At 36.9% G+C, this 19621-nt stretch overlaps 2 protein-coding genes across 2 annotated transcripts in view; both read right to left on the reverse strand.

Moving 5' to 3' along the window:
* LOC129438952 (uncharacterized) overlaps positions 1 to 19621 on the reverse strand; it is a 194325-nt gene that overhangs the window by 143840 nt on the left and 30864 nt on the right. The window lies entirely within an intron of this gene.
* Positions 1910 to 6556, reverse strand: LOC141361515 (uncharacterized). Its single transcript, XM_073862988.1, has 3 exons — positions 5894 to 6556; positions 4869 to 5282; positions 1910 to 3309 (listed from the first exon to the last, which is right to left on the reverse strand). Exons 1-3 carry the CDS (start codon positions 6355 to 6357, stop codon positions 2784 to 2786), a joined length of 1404 nt encoding a protein of 467 aa, XP_073719089.1. The 5' UTR covers positions 6358 to 6556; the 3' UTR covers positions 1910 to 2783.

Genomic DNA, 19621 nt, shown 5'->3' on the forward strand with positions numbered 1-19621 from the left:
TATTACTATGATAGTCTGTAATGTGCTTTTGAACATCTGAAGGGTCTTTCTATGCCAAAACTAATTGATACGCGGCTTTGTTCATGTAAGTACTACTAATCCACTACAATTATAACTTATTAACCCCTACATGTTCTAGCAAAAACTTTAATTCAAATGTTTTTTATCAACCGTTAACTGTGGAGGTCACTACAAGTTTTGTTAATTTGACCCAATATCATTGTAGCTTTCATAAAATTTTTTAATAGCAGATGTAGCTGAACCGTGCATCTCTGTTGTGTATACTCGTTATGCTGTGCATGAAGATGTGCACTGTAGAAACTGTCAGGGTGGCTCTCGCAATAGACTTCCACTGTTTTGGTTTTAACAAGATCAGTTATATTAAATAACAGGGCCGGCCCGAGGCATAAACGAACTAAGCAGCTGCTTGGGGCCCCTTGGCCACCAGGGGCCCCCCAATTGTTTGAATGAATGAATGAATACGAATGAATAAATTAATAATTTAAGACAAAAAAAATCTGATTGACAGACAATTGCTGTGTGTCTGCAGTGCTAGCGTTTGTGTCATGCGCAATATAGACACCTCGTGTGCATTGACAATTCGCGTTGGCGTGCAATTGCACGTAACTGTAATAAATGATAAGCCATGTCACAAAAAAGTATGTATCCCTCTGGTGACGAAAAGAGAAAGAAGAAAAGCACAGAGGAGGAGAAAAAAGAGCAAGATAATGATTATTTACAGTATGTTTAAGTTGTGCAGCAGGAGCTAGTGGTGTGACAGATCGCAGTTGATCCGTGATTGACCCATGGTTCGGCTCGCATGCGATTTGCAGATTAATACGCAAATTTAAATAGGGAAAGTTTATCATTTCACGTGTTTCAGAGGCTTGCTAATGTTAACATTTCAAGTGATTTTAAACCATTTAACCCGCAAAAAGATGCTGAAGTGAGCAGCTTTCTGGACTCACATGCGGTTGAATGTGTCCGGTCCAGCTCCAGTCAGAGGTGATTCTCATTATGCCCTTCAGAGAATGAACACTTGATGTTTAAACTTTAGAGAGAGTTATGCTACTGTGTCTCATACTGTAGTCCATTAACATACATTTAAGGAATAGAGCACGGAAAAACCACAAAACACTTTTATGCTGCACTGTTTGTAATTCATCCTCCGTCTGTGTGTCTGCGCACGCGTTTAAGTGCACTCAGTAGTGCAAACATGGAGAGACCCGTTTCAGAAAGCAAGCAAACATAAAATCTTTCTGTTCTTGACAGGGCACATACAAACAAAATGATCTCTACAGTATTCTTTTTCCAATAAAAACATTTGTTTATGTCTTAGGTTTTTGATTAACATGTCAATAATGTTAATCAAACAATCCAAGACAAAGAGAAAATCACTTCTGTAGCTCTAAAATATAATAATTATATTTAATTCATACAATTAACACAGTATTATGATTCATTTCATTAGATTTTTGTACCTAATTCTAATTTTAGCCCTTACTTAAAGGCGGAGTCCACGATGCTTGAAAGCCAATGTTGATATTTGAAATCACCTAAACAAACACGCCCCTACCCCAATAGAATCTGGACCTTCTGTTGATAGACCCGCCCCACACATACGCAACCCGGCAAGGATGTCGGTTAGTAGACACGCTCCTTGCTGCTGATTGGCTATAAGTGTGTTTTGGTAGTTCGGCCCGTCTCCTTAAGTTTTCCAAAGCGTTTTTCAAACATCGTGGACTCCGCCTTTAATGTGCAACTTTGTTCTTTTTATAAATGTTTGTCATTTCTTTATTTTTTAATAAAAAAAATTGGTGAGGACCATTAAACTCTGCTGAAACGTAAACTACAGGCAATTAAAAAGAGACATGACACACTAACAAGAAAACTAAACTCTCTCACCTCAGTTGTGAGATGTATGGCAGACACTGTATGAATCCTCTCACTTCACTCTCATCATCTGTCCAGTCTATCAGCTCTACTGGTTTCTTCTCTGTTTGGAGTTTCAGCACTTCTAGGAGGATGGAGGTCTTTCTCTTTGAGAGGTTTATGGTCCAGACTGCAGGAGATGACTGATAAATTGACTGTAATGCTGGTAGGACACTGCTGCCTGTTTGACTCTCATAGTCCTTCACATGTGAACACAGATCCAGCAGAAAATCCCTTTTCTCATAATTGACAGATGACAGCAGCATCTTCAAGGTTGTCTCTGTGATCTCTATCTGACAGAGTGCGTCTTGCAAGCACAAATTCAAAATAAATAATCTCTTTCTTTTTTCCCATAGTTTAGATAATTTATTAGTTTCTGCAACAAATCTAAACAAGAAGGAAGCAAAATTCTGTTAGTGATGACAAACGAAACAGGAAGTGTTATTGTAGTCTGTAATGTGTGCAGTATTATAAGAGCAAAAAAGTTATGGAAAAAATGAAAATAGGCTTTTACATATGACAGAAAGACAATGATATTTATGTAATTTAAAAGATTTATATCTTGACTCTAAAGGGTTGTGTATTTAACTTATTTAGTTTAACATTCAGCATGAGCAATTCTGTCACAAGTGGGGTAAAATTTCATTTCAATTTAGTGGCCTACAAAACTCTAGTTGTTATTTATCAAACAAGGGTGGGCAAACTTTTTGACCTGATGGCCACATCAGGTTTTTCAAGTTACACTGAAGGAATGCTTGATGTGCCTAATAAATAAAGCATTTTCTGATTATTATGTTCTAAAAAACACTTAAATGTTATAATGCTACATCGTGAGCAACATGTTGAATCCTTCAACAAAATAAACTGTTCAAATACAACACTGCATAAAAACTACAAGAATAAAGCAGTATTAACTCAAACCTCAGTTGAGAGATGTATGGCAGACACTGAATGAATCCTCTCACTTCACTCTCATCATCTGTCCAGTCTATCAGCTTTACTGGTTTCTTCTCTGTTTGGAGTTTCAGCACTTCTAGGAGGATGGAGGTCTTTCTCTCTGAGAGGTTTATGATCCAGACTGCAGGAGATGACTGATAAATTGACTGTAATGCTGGTAGGAGTCTCCAGCTTGTTTGACTCTCATAGTCCTTCACATGTTCACACAGATCCAGCAGAAAATCTGATTGAACAACATTAAACTGACACCCATGAAGATTTTTCTCCTCACAGGGGAAAGATTTGTGGCAACACACAGATGTTAATAGTTCAGTGTAATTTATTCCTGTATCTGCTTCACAGTCTGATGCTTCTATAAAGAGATCCATAAGGAATTGGGAGCACTTTTTGGACATACCCTTACAGTATACAGGATCAAATCTGCAAAAACACACAAGAAAATATCACTTTAATGTCCAAAGCTGGATGAAATGGAATAAAACCTGAATTAAAGGCCACATATTATACAAAATCCACTTTTACAGGGTGTTTAGACATAAATGTCTGTTGGCAGTGTGAACACAACCATCCTACAATCCTACAAAATCCACCCACTATTTTTAACCCCCCTTAAACCAAAATAGTCTCATGCAGGCCACTTTGATTCTTTTGTTAATGTGATGTCACACAAACAAAGCCCCACACCCACGGCCACTATCAATGCTTATTCATGATAAATTAATGTATTTTAAAAAATGTCATAAAACTGGGCCCCCAGGAACCATCTCACCGCCCCCAGTTTGAGAACCACTGGTTTAGATTAATTAAAACTATTTAAGCCTTTAGTTACTCAGTCTACCTATTAAAGCAACACTATGTAGTTTCCATGTAAAAATGACTTACAGCTCCCCCATGTGGTTGAAAAGCGCAACGGTGCCTGGTATCAGACACTCATCTGCAGGCAGGGGGAGGGGTGGGGCTGTGTTTCCTACCCTTCACCGCCACTTTCAGAGAGTGCTTGTAGCAGCTAGGAGGCTGCTCAGGTTGCAGCAACAGTACAATTTGTCCAGTTAAAAGTTGTTCTATCACTGAAATAATTTTAGAGACATTATTTAAAGAAAAAAACTACATAGTGTTGCTTTAAAATATTAATATTCTCCAGTTCCAGAACACTCTTAAAGCTACCGCTGTTTGTTATCACAATTTTTGCATCTCTGTGTTGCTCAAATGGGCTGTCAGAACTCTACATATATGTATCCAGAGGCGTCATGTCTATTCAAACAGAGAGGCACGTGCCCCCTTGGATTTTTGAGCCAAGTTGATTTTGCATAAATCAATGAAGCATCTATTCATCTGCTACTTGCTTTTATAGGAATTTTTTTCTTCATTTTCACCTTTTTTATAAAGTTTATAAAGTTCATTCTGGATGCATGAAATATTAATGACATTAAAAAACAGATGCAACATCGCTGTGCTGTGTATCTGTGTCATGTTGCTTCTGCTACAGTTTATTGGCGTAGGTAATAAACAGGGTGGGGATATGCAGCTCATTTTCATTTAAAGTAATAAACACCAAAAACAGCTTTTTTTAGATGCACCCCCCAAAATTTAATTTTCCATGTGTAATAAATGATCTGTATAATATTTTGAGCTAAAACATCACAGACCATTCTTGGGACACCAAAGACCAATATTACATCTCGTTAAAATGTTCATAATAGGTGCCCTTTAAAAAATTTCAGTAATAAAAAATATAAAGTCGAGAATTTCAAACTCTACAGACTTTTGTCATAACTCTGGATTTATTATAATGATTTTAATCGAGTAATTTATGCTGTTTGTGAATTACTTCCCGTTTCTTAAACCAGCATGTAGATTGTTGGTTCTACAGTAAAGTTTTAGTCTTAGTTATTCTGCATCTATATTATTTACTGAGCAAGCAACATAAAAAAAACTAAATCTAACTTAATTAAGGTGGTATTGTTACATACGACTCTTACCTCAGCAGTGAGATGTATGGCAGACACTGAATGAATCCTCTCACTTCACTCTCATCATCTGTCCAGTCTATCAGCTCTACTGGTTTCTTCTCTGTTTGGAGTTTCAGCACTTCTAGGAGGATGGAGGTCTTTCTCTCTGAGAGGTTTATGGTCCAGACTGCAGGAGATGACTGATAAATTGACTGTAATGCTGGTAGGACACTGCTGCCTGTTTGACTCTCATAGTCCTTCACATGTGAGTACAGATCCAGCAGAAAATCCAATTTCTCATAATTCACAGATGACAGCAGCATCTTCACAGTTGTCTCTATGGTCTCTTTCTGACAGACAGCAGCTTGAAGACATAAATCCAGTATAAATAATTTCTGTCTTTTTTCCCACAGTTCATATGATTCATTTGGTGGTTTAATAAATCTAAACAGAGAGCAAACACGATTCTGTTAGTGATTACAAAGGAGGCACGAACAAGTGTTATTGTAGAAGTCTGTGATTTAAGCTTTTTTTATTATTGATCATCTAAAAAATTAAATAAGCACAAAATATTAAATTACTTAAATACAGCATAGCATTAATTAAGTCAATGGATGTTGATTCTGTATACTCAGAATTTGGCTTTAAATGGGAACTGTTTCATAAAAGCTTTTTGTATTATTGTATGACTATGATTTATTACACAGAGTCGTAACACTGTAAATGTGACAAAAGCGGGTAAACTCTACACAACAGAAAAACTGATCTTTGAAAAATTGATAAGACTTCATTGAGCCTAAATACAGAATTCCAGAGAGAAAAAATGCTAAGATGAAGACCAAAACTGTCAGATTAGAACATGATTAAATGTTAAAATATATCAAGCAAGGATTACAGTCAAACAAGGGAAACAAATGCAAGTTTGGTAAAGCAGTTTTTATATCTGGTGACCAGTAAGTGCTGGGCATGTACTCTCAGATCATGACAAGTACCAGGTTTCGTGTAAATACATAAAAAGCATGCCTCATATATAAAAATATAAAATAATCTCCCACCTCAGTTGTGAGATGTATGGCAGACACTGAATGAATCCTCTCACTTCACTCTCATCATCTGTCCAGTCTATCAGCTCTACTGGTTTTATTACTCTTTGTAGTTGAAGCACTTCGAGTAGGATGGAGGTCTTTCTCTCTGAGAGGTTTATGGTCCAGACTGCAGGAGTTAGTCGGTAAATTGACTGAATCACTGAAAGGAGACATCTGCCTGTTTGGGACATATAGTCCTTCACGTGTGACCACAACTCAAGCAAAAAATCTGATTGTTTCAACTGAAGCTCATCATCATAACAGTTCAAAGGAAAATATCTGTAACTACACACAGATGTTAAGAGTTCAGTGTAATTTTCTCCAGACTCTGATGCGGCGGTGAACAAATTCATCAGAAACTTGACAGCTGACTTGTCTCTCTTTTGAGTTAAAATAGTGCAGTAAAAACTATGGAAGAAAAATAAAAGATTCATTATGGTTATTAATTAAAGCATTAGAGATTTTAAGCACAACAAACATGAAACAAATCTCAGTTGTGAGATGTATGGCAGACACTGAATGAATCCTCTCACTTCACTCTCATCATCTGTCCAGTCTATCAGCTCTACTGGTTTCTTCTCTGTTTGGAGTTTCAGCACTTCTAGGAGGATGGAGGTCTTTCTCTTTGAGAGGTTTATTGTCCAGACTAGGAGGAAATTGTGTGTAATTAAAGCAAATGAAGAGTACAATGTTACTATCAATTTCATGATTTCATATCTATCTCACACATCCACAGGTACAGATGTTTCCTCACTAGGTTTGCTGGTGATGTCCTCATAGACAGCAGATACTCTGACTCTATAGCAGGTGCTGTGAGGTTCAGTTAAAGTACATTCACACTCAGATCCTTGTGTTAATACTGATGACCAGCCCTCCAGTCCTGCTTCTCTATACTCAACCATATACTGCAGAACTGGACAATCTTCATCTGCTTCAGCTTTTAACCAGGTTAGTCTGTGTTTCTGTTCAGTTTAGTAACAGAGGGTCGTCCTGGCCTGGCTATAAAAGATGTTTTAAAGTTAATGATCCATTCTGTCTGAGGACAGTAATCATACTGTTGTTGTCACAAACTGCATATCTGAGCTGATATTCTGTGTCTGGTTTTAAACCAGATAACACAAAATTTTCTTTAAAAAACAATTATTATTTTAAAAACCCTTATTGTCCTGAAAAGATGATGCAGTTAAAAAACATAGCAAGATATTCACCTTTACATTGAACTTCGAACCCTTTACATACACGTTTTCCCTGTACGTCCCTTTCTTTCAAGGTCTATGAAGGTAAAAAGAATAATTCAAATATCTTGAACATTTTCTCATAAATTCAATGTGTTCGATGTTCAAAGACCTATAAACGCTTCATAGTTACCGATTTTTGTTTAGTCACTGTTGCTGTCGATATTTCATCTTGAATTATTTTTACTGCTCTGGATATTCTGGTGGTCTTAATGTCACATGACATGTTGCAGAGCTAAACAAAGAATAAAACAATGTGAAATATTTTATATTTAGACTACAGTTCACACAAAGTGTGAAATGTGAGATACAAATCTGGTGGCATTTATAATATTTAATATTATAAAAAGACCAAATACCACATCTTTAGGTCTAGCATAGCAGTGATCAGGAAGAGCAGGACTAAACCCAGCCCGCTGCCGCTCTTCTATCAGTTTAGCTAAAGCAACGTTCACATTTAACACAGGCCGATCTCTGAACCTCTTTCTGCACTGAGGACAAGCGTAACATTCAGCTTGAGTTGGTTTGCTCCAGTAGATCTCAATGCAGTGTTTGCAGTAACTGTGTCCACAGGGAATAGAAACTGGATTCTTGAAGACCTCTGTACACACTGAACATCTGTAATGATCCTCTGTCAGCAGTGTGGCTGAAAGTGTACTGTAGAAATCATGAATTTTAGGATGAGTAATTAGCAGTAAACCTTTGGAAGGTAAACTTTGGAGATGAATGTCTTTTTACCATGTTATATCATGAGTGATTTATTTTCCTTAATAAAGCTATAAAGCATATATGCTAATAACTTCATTTTGACAAAAATGTCAAATAGAATCTTATAATTCCAAGGTGGTGAATTGTTGACAACAAATACTATGGAAAAACGGTTGTATAAAATGTATTTATGATATCAATACACTGCCATTAAAGAGAAACTTTACATGGTTTTATAATTAACAAAGGTGTAAAAAATGTTACCAAGTCAGGAAGACTATTAACAACAACCTGTCTCATCACAGATGTAAATGTTTTATTCCCCATAAGAAAGATTTAAAACTACCTGCTACTGAAAATGAAATAATCTTGCTGTTCACGCTCCATCTTCCCCGAGTCCTCTTCTGAGTCTTGTGTGTCCATATCCACACTAAAAGTTAACACAATTAAATCATAAAGTCTTCAGGGGTAAATCACAAACACATGCACACATAAAAACAATATTCAAGATGTAATTGCACATAATAGGTGATAATAAGATCAGTTAAGTATAAATACAGTAGCAACTTTGAAAAGTAATGCAGATATCTATACCAGGGGTTTTCCTACCTGGCTCAGGGAATCTAAGGGAGTTTCCCAGAAGGGTTCAATAAAAAATTGTAAGTCTACAAGGCAATAATTTAAGTGTATAAACAATTTGGTATATTTAGGTAATATCACAATTACTATTTTTTCTAGCATTTTCCATTATTTCTTACATGTTTTCTTTATACAAAATATTATGTTAGTGAGTCTATCGTCATCTCTGCCATGCCATCATAAGGTTTAAAAAACCTGGTCTAGCATATACAAATCCACTGTTTTGACATAAATACCCACAACATAATTAAAAGTAAACACGACGAGTCATAACTTTTCCGAGCCATAACATAACGTTTACATACCTGTTCTCGATCCACGCGTAAAGTATTGGACTTGGATAAATATACTTACAATGTAAAATACAACGTAAAATATTTTAATAGGTCGTCTACAATTTTAATGTACAAACGACATGACAACTGAACACGTTTAAAAACGAAACTCGTCCTCAACATTATTTACCTCAACATTATACTTTCGCTTTCGTTTTGTGTCTTGTTGCGCAGCACCGCATATCACAATGTACGTTAGTTTTCCTACAGTTCTGTTGTCTGATGAATGATCCTTAAAACTAAATCCATAAAGTAAAGCCGATTATAAAGCATTTTTATCGTTTTCTCTGTCACTGAAGAAGCTCTTCGGCTAGGTTGTGTACGAAATAGCACCAAACACATTCACTCCCTAGATTGCTATAATATAGTCCACTTGACTGACTGAATGAATGGAAACAAGTGAGTGAATTCAGATACGGGTGCCCTCAATTCTTATTTGCACATCGTCATGGAGCAAAAACAGAGCAGCAGCATGCATGTCATATCCTCACTCTCAGTATAAAGATCATTCTTTATTATTAAATATCAAGTGCATTAAAACAATAAAACAATAAAACTTTTTTTTAAACAATAAAAATAAAGTTAAACACACACTTTGTTAGAGTTCATAGCCCCACTACATGAAAATAAAAACATTTAAATGCTCTAAATTAATAATATTTGTCTAAACATGAATATTAAACTTTACAATAACTTATGACTACTAATATTTATGTAGCCTATAGTCCTAGATAATCCCTGTCTGGGAAACCACCCCCTAACGTTTAATCTGGTTCATGTCAGGTAAATTTGGAGGCCAAGGGATCAACAGAAAATTACCATCATGATCCTTGAACCACTCTTTGATGATTCTTGCAGTGTGGCATGGCGTATTATCCTGTTGGACCAGCAGAGAACACAGTTCCAGTTGCATGAATGGGTTTACTTGGTCCACAATGATGTTCAGATACCCGACAGCGGTAAGAGATAGTGCAATTGTGATAATGTGGCCAAAAGTGTCCCAAGAGAACAATGTTTAAAGTATTATTTGCCATTTGAAGAGCACAAAGAATTGTACACATACATAGCAATTGTACCGCATCACCCTTAGATCAAACAAAATACACCAGTGCTTGCTAACCATACCCTATATAGACAAGTTCAAATGATGTAAACAACACTGGTCCAGAAACACTTCCTGTCACCGTTTGTGACAGTTATTTTTTAATTTTACATATATTATTATCTTTAAGATGTTTGTTTAACTTCAATTAATTCAGGTTTATATGTTCTGTTGGTTTATTTTATCCCAACGTTTATCTAGTGTTAAAAAACGGAAACAGGAAGTGCCTCTGGACCAGTGTTGTTCACATCCTCCGAACTGGTCTATACTCTATTTCTTTAAGTTAGCCATTTCTCTCACCACCACAACTTGATAGAGGCTATTATAAAAGTGTGTTTTATGTGTGATGACACTGTCCGCTCTTATATGTCTCAGACTGTAGGGTTTGTGTCTGGTCCTCAGTAGTGAGTGAGCTGGGTAATGAGTGTCACTAAGTATGGACTGAGCTTTCTTCTTATAGCGCTCTGTGTAGATTTTGGTCATGGGTGCAAGGTTTGTCACAATGAGTCTCTCTGCAGTCTTTATGGAGAGATTTCTTCTCTGCCTGTGTTGCATTTCCAAACCACACCGTGATGCCATGACACTCTCTATAAGTCCAATGTGTGTTCGACCTCAATTCATTCAAGTGCCATAGCCTCTGTTAGAAAATTCTGTGCTCAACCATCAAAGGGATGCACCAGGAATATCATTCATCAAACGAGGCCACTTTTTTCTTATCATCCACAGCCCAATCACAAAGATCTTGGGCTCATTTCATGCATTGTTGGCGATGCCGTGCAGTTAGCATGGGTACCTGACAGGGTTATCAGCTACACGTCCATACAAAGAAGATTTCAATGAACTGTGTGCTGTGACACATTGCCCTGGTCACCACTGTTGTAGCTGCTGGTGATTTGTCACACTGTAAATAATGTACAAAAGTCTCTACTGTGAATAATGCGCAAAATGCCCCAAGCATCAATGAGCTGCAGATGAAACGCAGCGCGACGCCCGTTTTGGCATTTGACACTTCGTCCACCACTTTTGATATTTACTCACTACAATGGCACATGGTCCAATAAGCATTGTTGGTTTAAATACAACATTGGCTCTTTTTTTAAGTCTGCACAATATCATAATATGATTTATAGGGGCAGTTTCCTGGACAGGGATTAGACTTAGACTAAAATAAATGTAAGAGCTGACCAGAGCTGAAAACAACCTGCACTGACATATCTTAAAATACATCAGTGCCGTTTGTTTTTCCTCAAAATGAACACAAGTAATGTTTTTAGTAGGGATGTCCCGATCAGGTTTTTTTGCCCTCGAGTCCGAGTCCGAGTCATTTGATTTTGAGTATCTGCCGATACCGAGTCCCGATCCGATACTTCTATAATACATAAAAAAATAATAAATAAAAGCGAAAAAACAGAACCAGGATGTTCCTTATGTCATGTCGCATGCATTGCTGTTTCTGTGTGGAGTCAAAAGAGTCTAACTCTGTGCCAGCACATAACTACAGATGTGTTAAATAATAATGAGAATATAGTATATGTACAGGGGTTAAATTGGGATTTGTTTTGTGGGGATGCTCTGTTGGGATGGAGGGTTCGAGGGGTAACATGTTTAATCCTGATGACAGCAAAGCCAATGGTGTGTTTCAATGACATTTTGGACCTCTGATAGGATTTTATAAGTTTCAGTTTTAAAGCTGTGCCACATGTTGACCCAAACTTTAAAACCTGAACTTTAAATTATGCAAAAACCGTATATGCATTTGTTGCACATGTCATTATGCACAATTGATCAAACTTGGAAGAAAGTTATAAGAATCAACCTCCTTGACTAATTCTATGCATAAGATAGATACCCAAAAAAGACTCAATTAACAAGAAAAACAACATACTGATTCAGCAATATATCTTATAAAATAGCCATAGAGATTCCCTAAGCTGGTCAGCAGTTAGTTATAAAATACCTATAGTTAGGTCGTAATTAATCTGTATAATCAAAATACATTATTTTATTACATACAATCAGTTGTATCCAGTTATCCAGTAAACATATTGTAATGAGATGAGTGACATGGCTATACATACTTTAATACTTTGTTTCTAGACTTCTATTAAGTTTTCTCGACGTGGGCACCATTCTTACCTCTCTCTCTATCTCTCATCTCTAAAGTAATGTCAAATGATCCTGCGCGAATGCGCGTTCTTGAGGTTCTGAGTGAGACGCGGAGCTGCGTCTGAGCACATAGTGACAAAAACGATCAACGCGTCGTTTAAATGAGCGGTAAAAATCCGGTTTTGTCGTGGGTTCCTTGCAGGCACGAGTGTGAAGCCTATGTATGAAAGCACGTCAACAGGCTTGTGACGACAGCCGGGTGACGTCAAACTACCGCGAGAGTGATCCGCGAAATCACACGGAGGCGTTTGCTTTTAAATCGCTCTCGCGGAACTTTGACGTCATCCGGCTGCCGGTTCTTGTGGCACTGCATGAAGTCGAACAAGCCTATTCTCTTCTCATCAGTTCACACGCACCAGCGCAGCGCGTACACTGGCGCGGAGCAGAGCGAGACCTTTAATGAATTTTAAACCCTGCATATGTATCCGAGTCCTGATCGGGAGGTAACGTCCGATTCCGATCGAGTCTGAAACCACGTGATCTGGGCCGATTTCCGATCACGTGATCGGATTGGGACATCCCTAGACACAAGTAATGTTTTTAGTAAGGCATGTTTGTTAAAACTAGTTATATTTCCTAATTAAACTAAGGCCTAGTCCTGGTTTAAGCTAATCCCTGTCCACGAAACTACCCCTTATTGTTACTGTTTAATCCTACACTGTTTTTCTTATTCTGTGTATTGACTTTATGGTATTGTGTGTTGTTTAATCGTAGTACTTTTCCTGGTTTAGGGTTTATTTTATATTTATTTACAGTTGATTGTCCTTGTCATTTTTTATTTCTCATGACCCTTTTCCCAGGATGGTTACCAGTTACAGATAAATCTAAAGATCTTGAAATTGCATTAGTATGATCATAATTTCCTCATTTTCAAAATGTCAGAACAAAACCACATGGATTTATGTGAAAGTTCATTTCAAAGGTATTATTACATACATTGACTTCATACCTAAAGAAATATTATTTGGCTTTGTACAATTTCAGAAGTTCAGTTCTGTCATTTAAAATATAAAATTTGTCTTTCAATCCCCATCTATGTTTAAAACATAAAATATTAGGTTACTTTACACATCTTTAAATGCGTAAAGGACGGCAACTCAAATTATAAATAATTAAAATATTTCCATTATGAATTGGATTAGGATAAGGAGACCGTTAATAACACTGTTAAATTTTAAACAAAACAAAGTTGCAGATTGCAGCTTTAATATTCAGTTGATACATCACTCAGGTTTCGTGCAGAGGTAAAAGTTTAAATGTTCATTTCCATTTTCTTGATGGCAAGTTGAGTTACACTCCGGGGTCTTTACCAGATTTCAAATCGCTTGTCTCTGGTAAACTGCTTTTTGTCTCGGATTTTGTTTCCAAAGAGTCTGTAAAGACAAAATACAACACTTATTAACAAAATCTACACTGATACAACAAACACACACACACTTACCGTACTGTCTGAATATTGTCATGAGTGGAAACAACGCTGTGTATTTTCTTCGCTAATTCATCAGTAATATTGTTGCGACTCAAACTGAAAGAAACAATGAGATAAAAACATTAAAAAAGACATTTAATGCTAAGTACATGTGATTATTTAATCTTGTGTGTTTATATTTGTGATGTTTAACTCACTCTAGAGTTTGAGTCTTGTGCAGGTGTGGTAAGAGTGGATTCATGTATTGATCAGTGAGTCTGCAGTGACTGAGGTCCAGTTCTGTCAATCCATCAGAATATTCCAGAAACACTGACAGCTGTTCACAAGATCTCTGATCCATCTGAGTGTGACTGAGGTCCACCTCACCTCCTAAAGCTTGACAAAGAGCCTGAACCCACCTCACAGACCCTTTCTCTGCATCTTCAGTAATACAAGCTATAAACTGCTGTAGAAGAGCTTTACAACTGAGAGAGATAAAGAAAAATATACTTATCAGTTCATCACACATTTGAATTTTAGAATTAAATGTTTGATTAACATTAATACACTGCTCAACTGCACACATTATAATAAAAGTGACCTGTGTTTAAGTCACAGCTTTTACCTGAGCTGAACCTGAGACAGAATTGGAAGAAATTGTTTTAGGGCTGAATCAGAGACCTCACAGTCCTCTAAAACCAACTTCACAACACTTTGAGATTTCTGAATCACAGATGAGATTACGCTACAGTCTTTTATCGTCAGGTTCAAATGGTTCTCTGTAACTGTGAGGTCCAGAATTGAGCAGGAGGAGAAATCCAGTCTGTACTGAAGAGCAGAGAGCAGAAGATTTGCTGCCTCCTGTTGGTCATCAGAGGAACTGCAGCAATGAAGCAGCTTCAGTAAGAGCTGTCTGTCAACACTGAGACACACAAACACTGTTTACACACAGATACACACTACACTATAATATTTTGTATGATGTCAGAGGTGTAAACCTGAGTTGTGTGACTCTGTTGAGTAAGGGCAGAAGTCTCTTTAGCTCCTCCTCTGGTATGGAGGTCCAGAACAGATTGAGTTTGACAGTGTTACAGTGCTGGAGAGTGAAGCACAGAGCTGAACACTGATCTGAATTCAACACTTTGTTCTTCAGGTTGATGTTATTCTCAGCTGAACTCAACAGACCGGACACAAACTGAGGAGAGCGACTCTCATAAATCTCCATAATGATGGACAGAATGAAACTGGGGGTCATCCTATGGAGAATAAAATAACTTAACATCTACTAAATAATTCATGCAGGCACTCAATAAATAAACAGACCAAAATAAAAATGTAAACTGCAAATTCTTAATATAGAAATGATTGCAATGATTTTTACTCAAGCAATACAGCTGTTTATTAAATGGCAATTAATTGCCCAACACAAATGACCGATTCCTATTTTGTTCTGCATTATAAATCACATTTATTATCAAAGCTAATCACTGGACTCATCTAACCCCAGATCGCAATCATAAAATATTGCCTGTTGCTGTTCCTCTCAATTATGTTTTAAATGTAGGGCAGACATTGGTTTGGTTATTCATGTGTTTTGGTATTGCGTTCAATGATGAATTATTCGAAAGATTAAACAGAAAGACCTTCACATGTATACCTGTTTACTGTAAAGCTGGTCTGTGCCTTTATCTTGACCAAGAAAGTTCAATTCAATTCAATTTTATTTATATAGCGCTTTTTACACTTTTTTATTTGTTTCTAAGCAGTTTTACATTAATAAAAGCAGGAGAAAGCACAGAAAATTCAGGGGACAACAAAAGTAGCAAAGTACAGCTGCTAAGAATAAACATTACTAGTGAGCGGAGTAATAATGTAACATATAGAAGAAAGATCTAAGATAGGCCAATGTCAGCTGACTTCCTAGGGGTAGAAAAAACTCTAATAAAAATAAAAATAGTATACTGAATTAAACTGAACATATTAATGTAGAATTACGGACTATATATGCATCCATGCCTGAGTGGGTTTTATGATTGTGATCTGGGGTTAGATAAGTCCAGTGATTAGCTTTGATAATAAATGTGATTTTTAATGCAGAACAAAATGGGAATAAAAAATTTCTGAATGCAGAACTTCTCAGTCATAAAAAACACCCGCAGGGCCTGAAAGATATCAAGCCTCAGCCAAGGAAGAAAAAGTAACGCAAAAGTAACTAAAAAGTAACATTATGCAGAGTTCACACCAGACGCGGCAAGTGCAAGTGATTTACATGTTAAGTCAATGCAAAGACACAATTAGGCATCCTGCGGGGCGGTACACACGATAAGTGCGGCGCGAATGGCACCAAATTGAACGTTGCTGCGGGAAATGCGCGAGTTAAAAAATCCGTGTCGCATTAACCAATCAGGACCTTGCTGTAGTAGTGATGTGATTACAGGAAGCGAGCGGAGTGGCGGAGTCTCAGTGGAGTCGCAGAAGCCCCTCCCATGACATGAATTTCCTCGTGAATGTCTCAAATGACTAGAATTTCACGTGCGACTGAAGCAAGCAAATTCAAATGGTCAAGTGTCCAACTACATGCACCTCTACCGTAGCTAGTGGGAATGCACCATTAGTATTACTTTTCATGGAAAGTAACTAAGTAACTTTTTGGGGAGTAACTTAATATTGTAATGCATTACTTTTAAAAGTACAAAGGAAATGTCAAACGTTAACATGTATAACGAGCCTGTAAAACCTATTAAAATCCAAAAGGGAATCCATAAAAAATGCTAAAGGCCAATTACCAAATTGATTACCTTTTTAACTGGATTCTGCTTAACCGAGGCAGAAGTTCTCTGATATTTTCACAAGAGATTTTGCTTTTTCTAAAGTCCAAATCTAAAGTTTGATGTTGTAGCAGATACTGAATCACTTCCCAGGTCAGTGAGCATGAAGTCAGATCGACAGATGCCTTCTTTAAAAAGCAGCGTGTCAGTTCATCATCCTGTGCTTCATACACCACTGAAACCAGCTGCTGAAGAGTCTCTTTAGACAACCTGAACACACAGACACAACCAGACTGTAAAATAATTTGATTTACTCAACATAAATGAGTCAATAAACTGTGCTGAACACAAACCTGATAGTCTGGAGTCCCTGAAGACACAACATGGTAGTGACAGACACAGCATCTATTTTACATTCAGTAAGATCCAGACGTTGGACAGACAGTCGTCTCAGAAGAGAAGTTAAGCTGCTCACAATCCTACAGTGATTTTGTTTTGAGTCTTTTGTGATCAATGAAAGTTCCTCTATGATCAGTGAAGAACGACCATTACATGATCTCAGTGCTTTGATCATCATCATCACCATTCTGTCTTCAAGACTGTTAAAGATAAAGTCAGAGATTTAATACTGCTGTATGCTGTATTCACCACTGTTAAATCATATTACCTGAAAGAAGAGTATATGACATTAATATATTGATTATAAATTGTAAAGACAGTTAGGTGTCTAGCAGTCCAACCAAACAGTTATGCATGCTGTTAAATTGTGTTGGAAATGGCAGATGATTTGTTCATCATTATTGCAATAATTACTAAGAGATATTTCATGATGTTTTATTAATCACAGAGATATTACACTGAATGTATCTCATACCTGAGTTTCTGTAGGTGTGTGATGTGTGTGAAGAGTCGTCTAACACCTCTGATAGAGATTGCTTGTGGCTTTAGAGTCAAGTTTAGTTTTGAGGATGAGAGACTCAACACTCTCCCCACACATCTGCAGGTGCTGCTGGGTAATTTTTCACTCAGAGTGACTGTAAACCCCAGAGCCTGAAGCAGAGGAGTCACCTCATCTCTATTCACTTTAGGACCAAACACTTTACACAGTGATGGGATACACCGCTCAGCATTCCTACATAATGAAAAAAATATCTACATGTAGTTAACATCATCACAGCTATGAGGGAGAATCAGTCCAAGTCTGATAAACAGACTTTATCCCTAACATAATTGAAACAAACACAGGAAATAAGTAAAAACATCCTGCCCAGGTAATGATTCTCCACTTCAGCACTTTGTTAAATCATTGGCTTAAAGTATGAAAGCAGAATTAATGTACCTAATAAAGTGTCTAGCAAATGTATGGATAACACTGCATTTTGACAACTGTACCTGTGAAGTGTTAAAATGTAGATCAGGAACTCGTTCTTCATACGTTTTGATTTGATTTTTAAGGATTTGTCTTGATCTTGGATTATTTGACGCGTATCCTAGAGTTGCTCTCAGTGCTACAGGTCCGTAAGCTTAAACTAAGCAAGCCTATTTTATATAAACAAGATTAGATTGCACTTTTTAAGCGGAGGTGATGCTAAAAGTCTGTTGTTGTCACATCTTCCCCATTTTTATAAGTGCAATCTGAGGAAGATGCACAATTAATATGAAGAGCTTTTTAAATTCAACATGGAATTAAAAAAGGATAGACTAAATCCTTAAACAATGTGCTTTAAAATATAATTTCTCTACTTGTGCAACTTGTTTTTGCGTTGCCTATTATTAAAGTGCACCTATTTCATTTAAAAAAACAACGCTATTGTAGCTCCAGATTTCACTCCCTTCCTGAAACGCACTGATTTTGTACAAAACTCATTGATTTGAAAAGCTCTGTCCCCCTGAATGGCCAGCTAATGTGTACGTTGTGATTGGCCTGAATACCTCTGACGTCAGCCGGAAATGTGATGCCCCTTGCCATGTTTGAAAGATTCGCTTACAATGCAATGCTAACAGAAGTTAACTTACAGGCTGCGGGTGAAGTGGTTTGTTTTAATCCGAATATGTGTATCAAATACTTTACCATTATGTTTTTATGTTTTTCTATATGGATATAACCAGTTATATGTATCACTTAGTGTACCATTGTGTGTGTAGGAAAATTACCAGCATGCATTGCAGTTTGTTCAAAAAGTACATGTTGAAGGTCTACATGTCGAGGGTAGGGACAAAAGACCTACAGTCCCAGGAATGTGACCAACATGTGTTTCTATATGATATAAACCATATGTTTCTTCATGTTACAAACTCTTTGGAATACAAGCTTTGGAATATGCTAAGGTCAATGTAAAGGTCATGGATTGCGTGCGAAGACAGGCTTAAATACTGTGGTACAGGGAAAAGGTTTTCAGTGAGTCTTGGAGTTTTTGCAGGACTGCTCGGCTTTTATTTGTCTGGTTAATAAAAGTCTATCTTTTGAAAATGAAACCTACGTCTTGAGTATTTTATTCTTAAGAACCCAAAAAAGAAAACCACAACACGAGTTCAAGTGTGAGGAATTATGATAATGTCGGTCTTGTCTACGTTAACAAGCCCAGGAAGTAAACTGTTGCCTACAATCCGTGTGTTTGTTGTAGTCCAAGAAAAGAGATTTACGTTGGAGATGATAAATCATGTCATCGTTTACTTTGTGGTTTGTACCTTTGGCATATCGTTAACATGTACTAATACACACCAAAGGAAATGTATAACATGAATGGGACAATAGTTGCTCTTTAATACTATTACGGTATGCTAGCCTACTATTATTTTTAAAACAAATGACAAGACCAACATGCATAGGACCATAGTTTATTTTAATTTCCCTGTTTAAAAGACAGCCATCAGTCTTCTATTATTTATGTTATCATGTTTTTATTGTTTTTATTGTGCTACTTAGCTGTATTTTTTTAGTTATGAAGGCTTAAATCAAAACAAACCACCTCATCGCGTTTTGGAATCAAACTCTGTACATTTTCACTGATTGTTTTACAGTATGAAGGGTGATTTAATGTACAAAAACAAACAAACTGTGACACACAGAAATAGCTCTAGCTGGGTATACAAAAGCAGGGTCATAATAACCTTTTATTAATAGCTAATGCTTTGCAGGGGTTAAAAAACTTTGGCGTGGTTTTTGATCATTAAAACAACCGGCCAATCACAGCGTTGCTGATCAATGTTTCTGCTATTGATATGTATTGCCTTTTCATGTGGCACACAAATGTGCAATGATCTCTAAACATTTAATCCAGCCATACTAATCATCAACAGCAGGGGTGTTCAGAGAACCGAATTAGCAAGATCATAA

The sequence above is a fragment of the Misgurnus anguillicaudatus genome, chromosome 24 (genome assembly GCF_027580225.2).
Source record: "Misgurnus anguillicaudatus chromosome 24, ASM2758022v2, whole genome shotgun sequence".
Classification (NCBI taxonomy): Eukaryota; Metazoa; Chordata; class Actinopteri; order Cypriniformes; family Cobitidae; genus Misgurnus; species Misgurnus anguillicaudatus.

Coding starts and splice junctions, on each gene's coding strand:
- LOC141361515 (XM_073862988.1), bottom strand. CDS start 6,357: ATGAATCTTTTATTTTTCTTCCATAGTTTTTACTGCACTATTTTAACT. Junction 5,283..5,893: donor CCATACATCTCACAACTGAG/GTGGGAGATTAT, acceptor CTCTCTGTTTAG/ATTTATTAAACCACCAAATG. Junction 3,310..4,868: donor CCATACATCTCACTGCTGAG/GTAAGAGTCGTA, acceptor GTGTTTTTGCAG/ATTTGATCCTGTATACTGTA.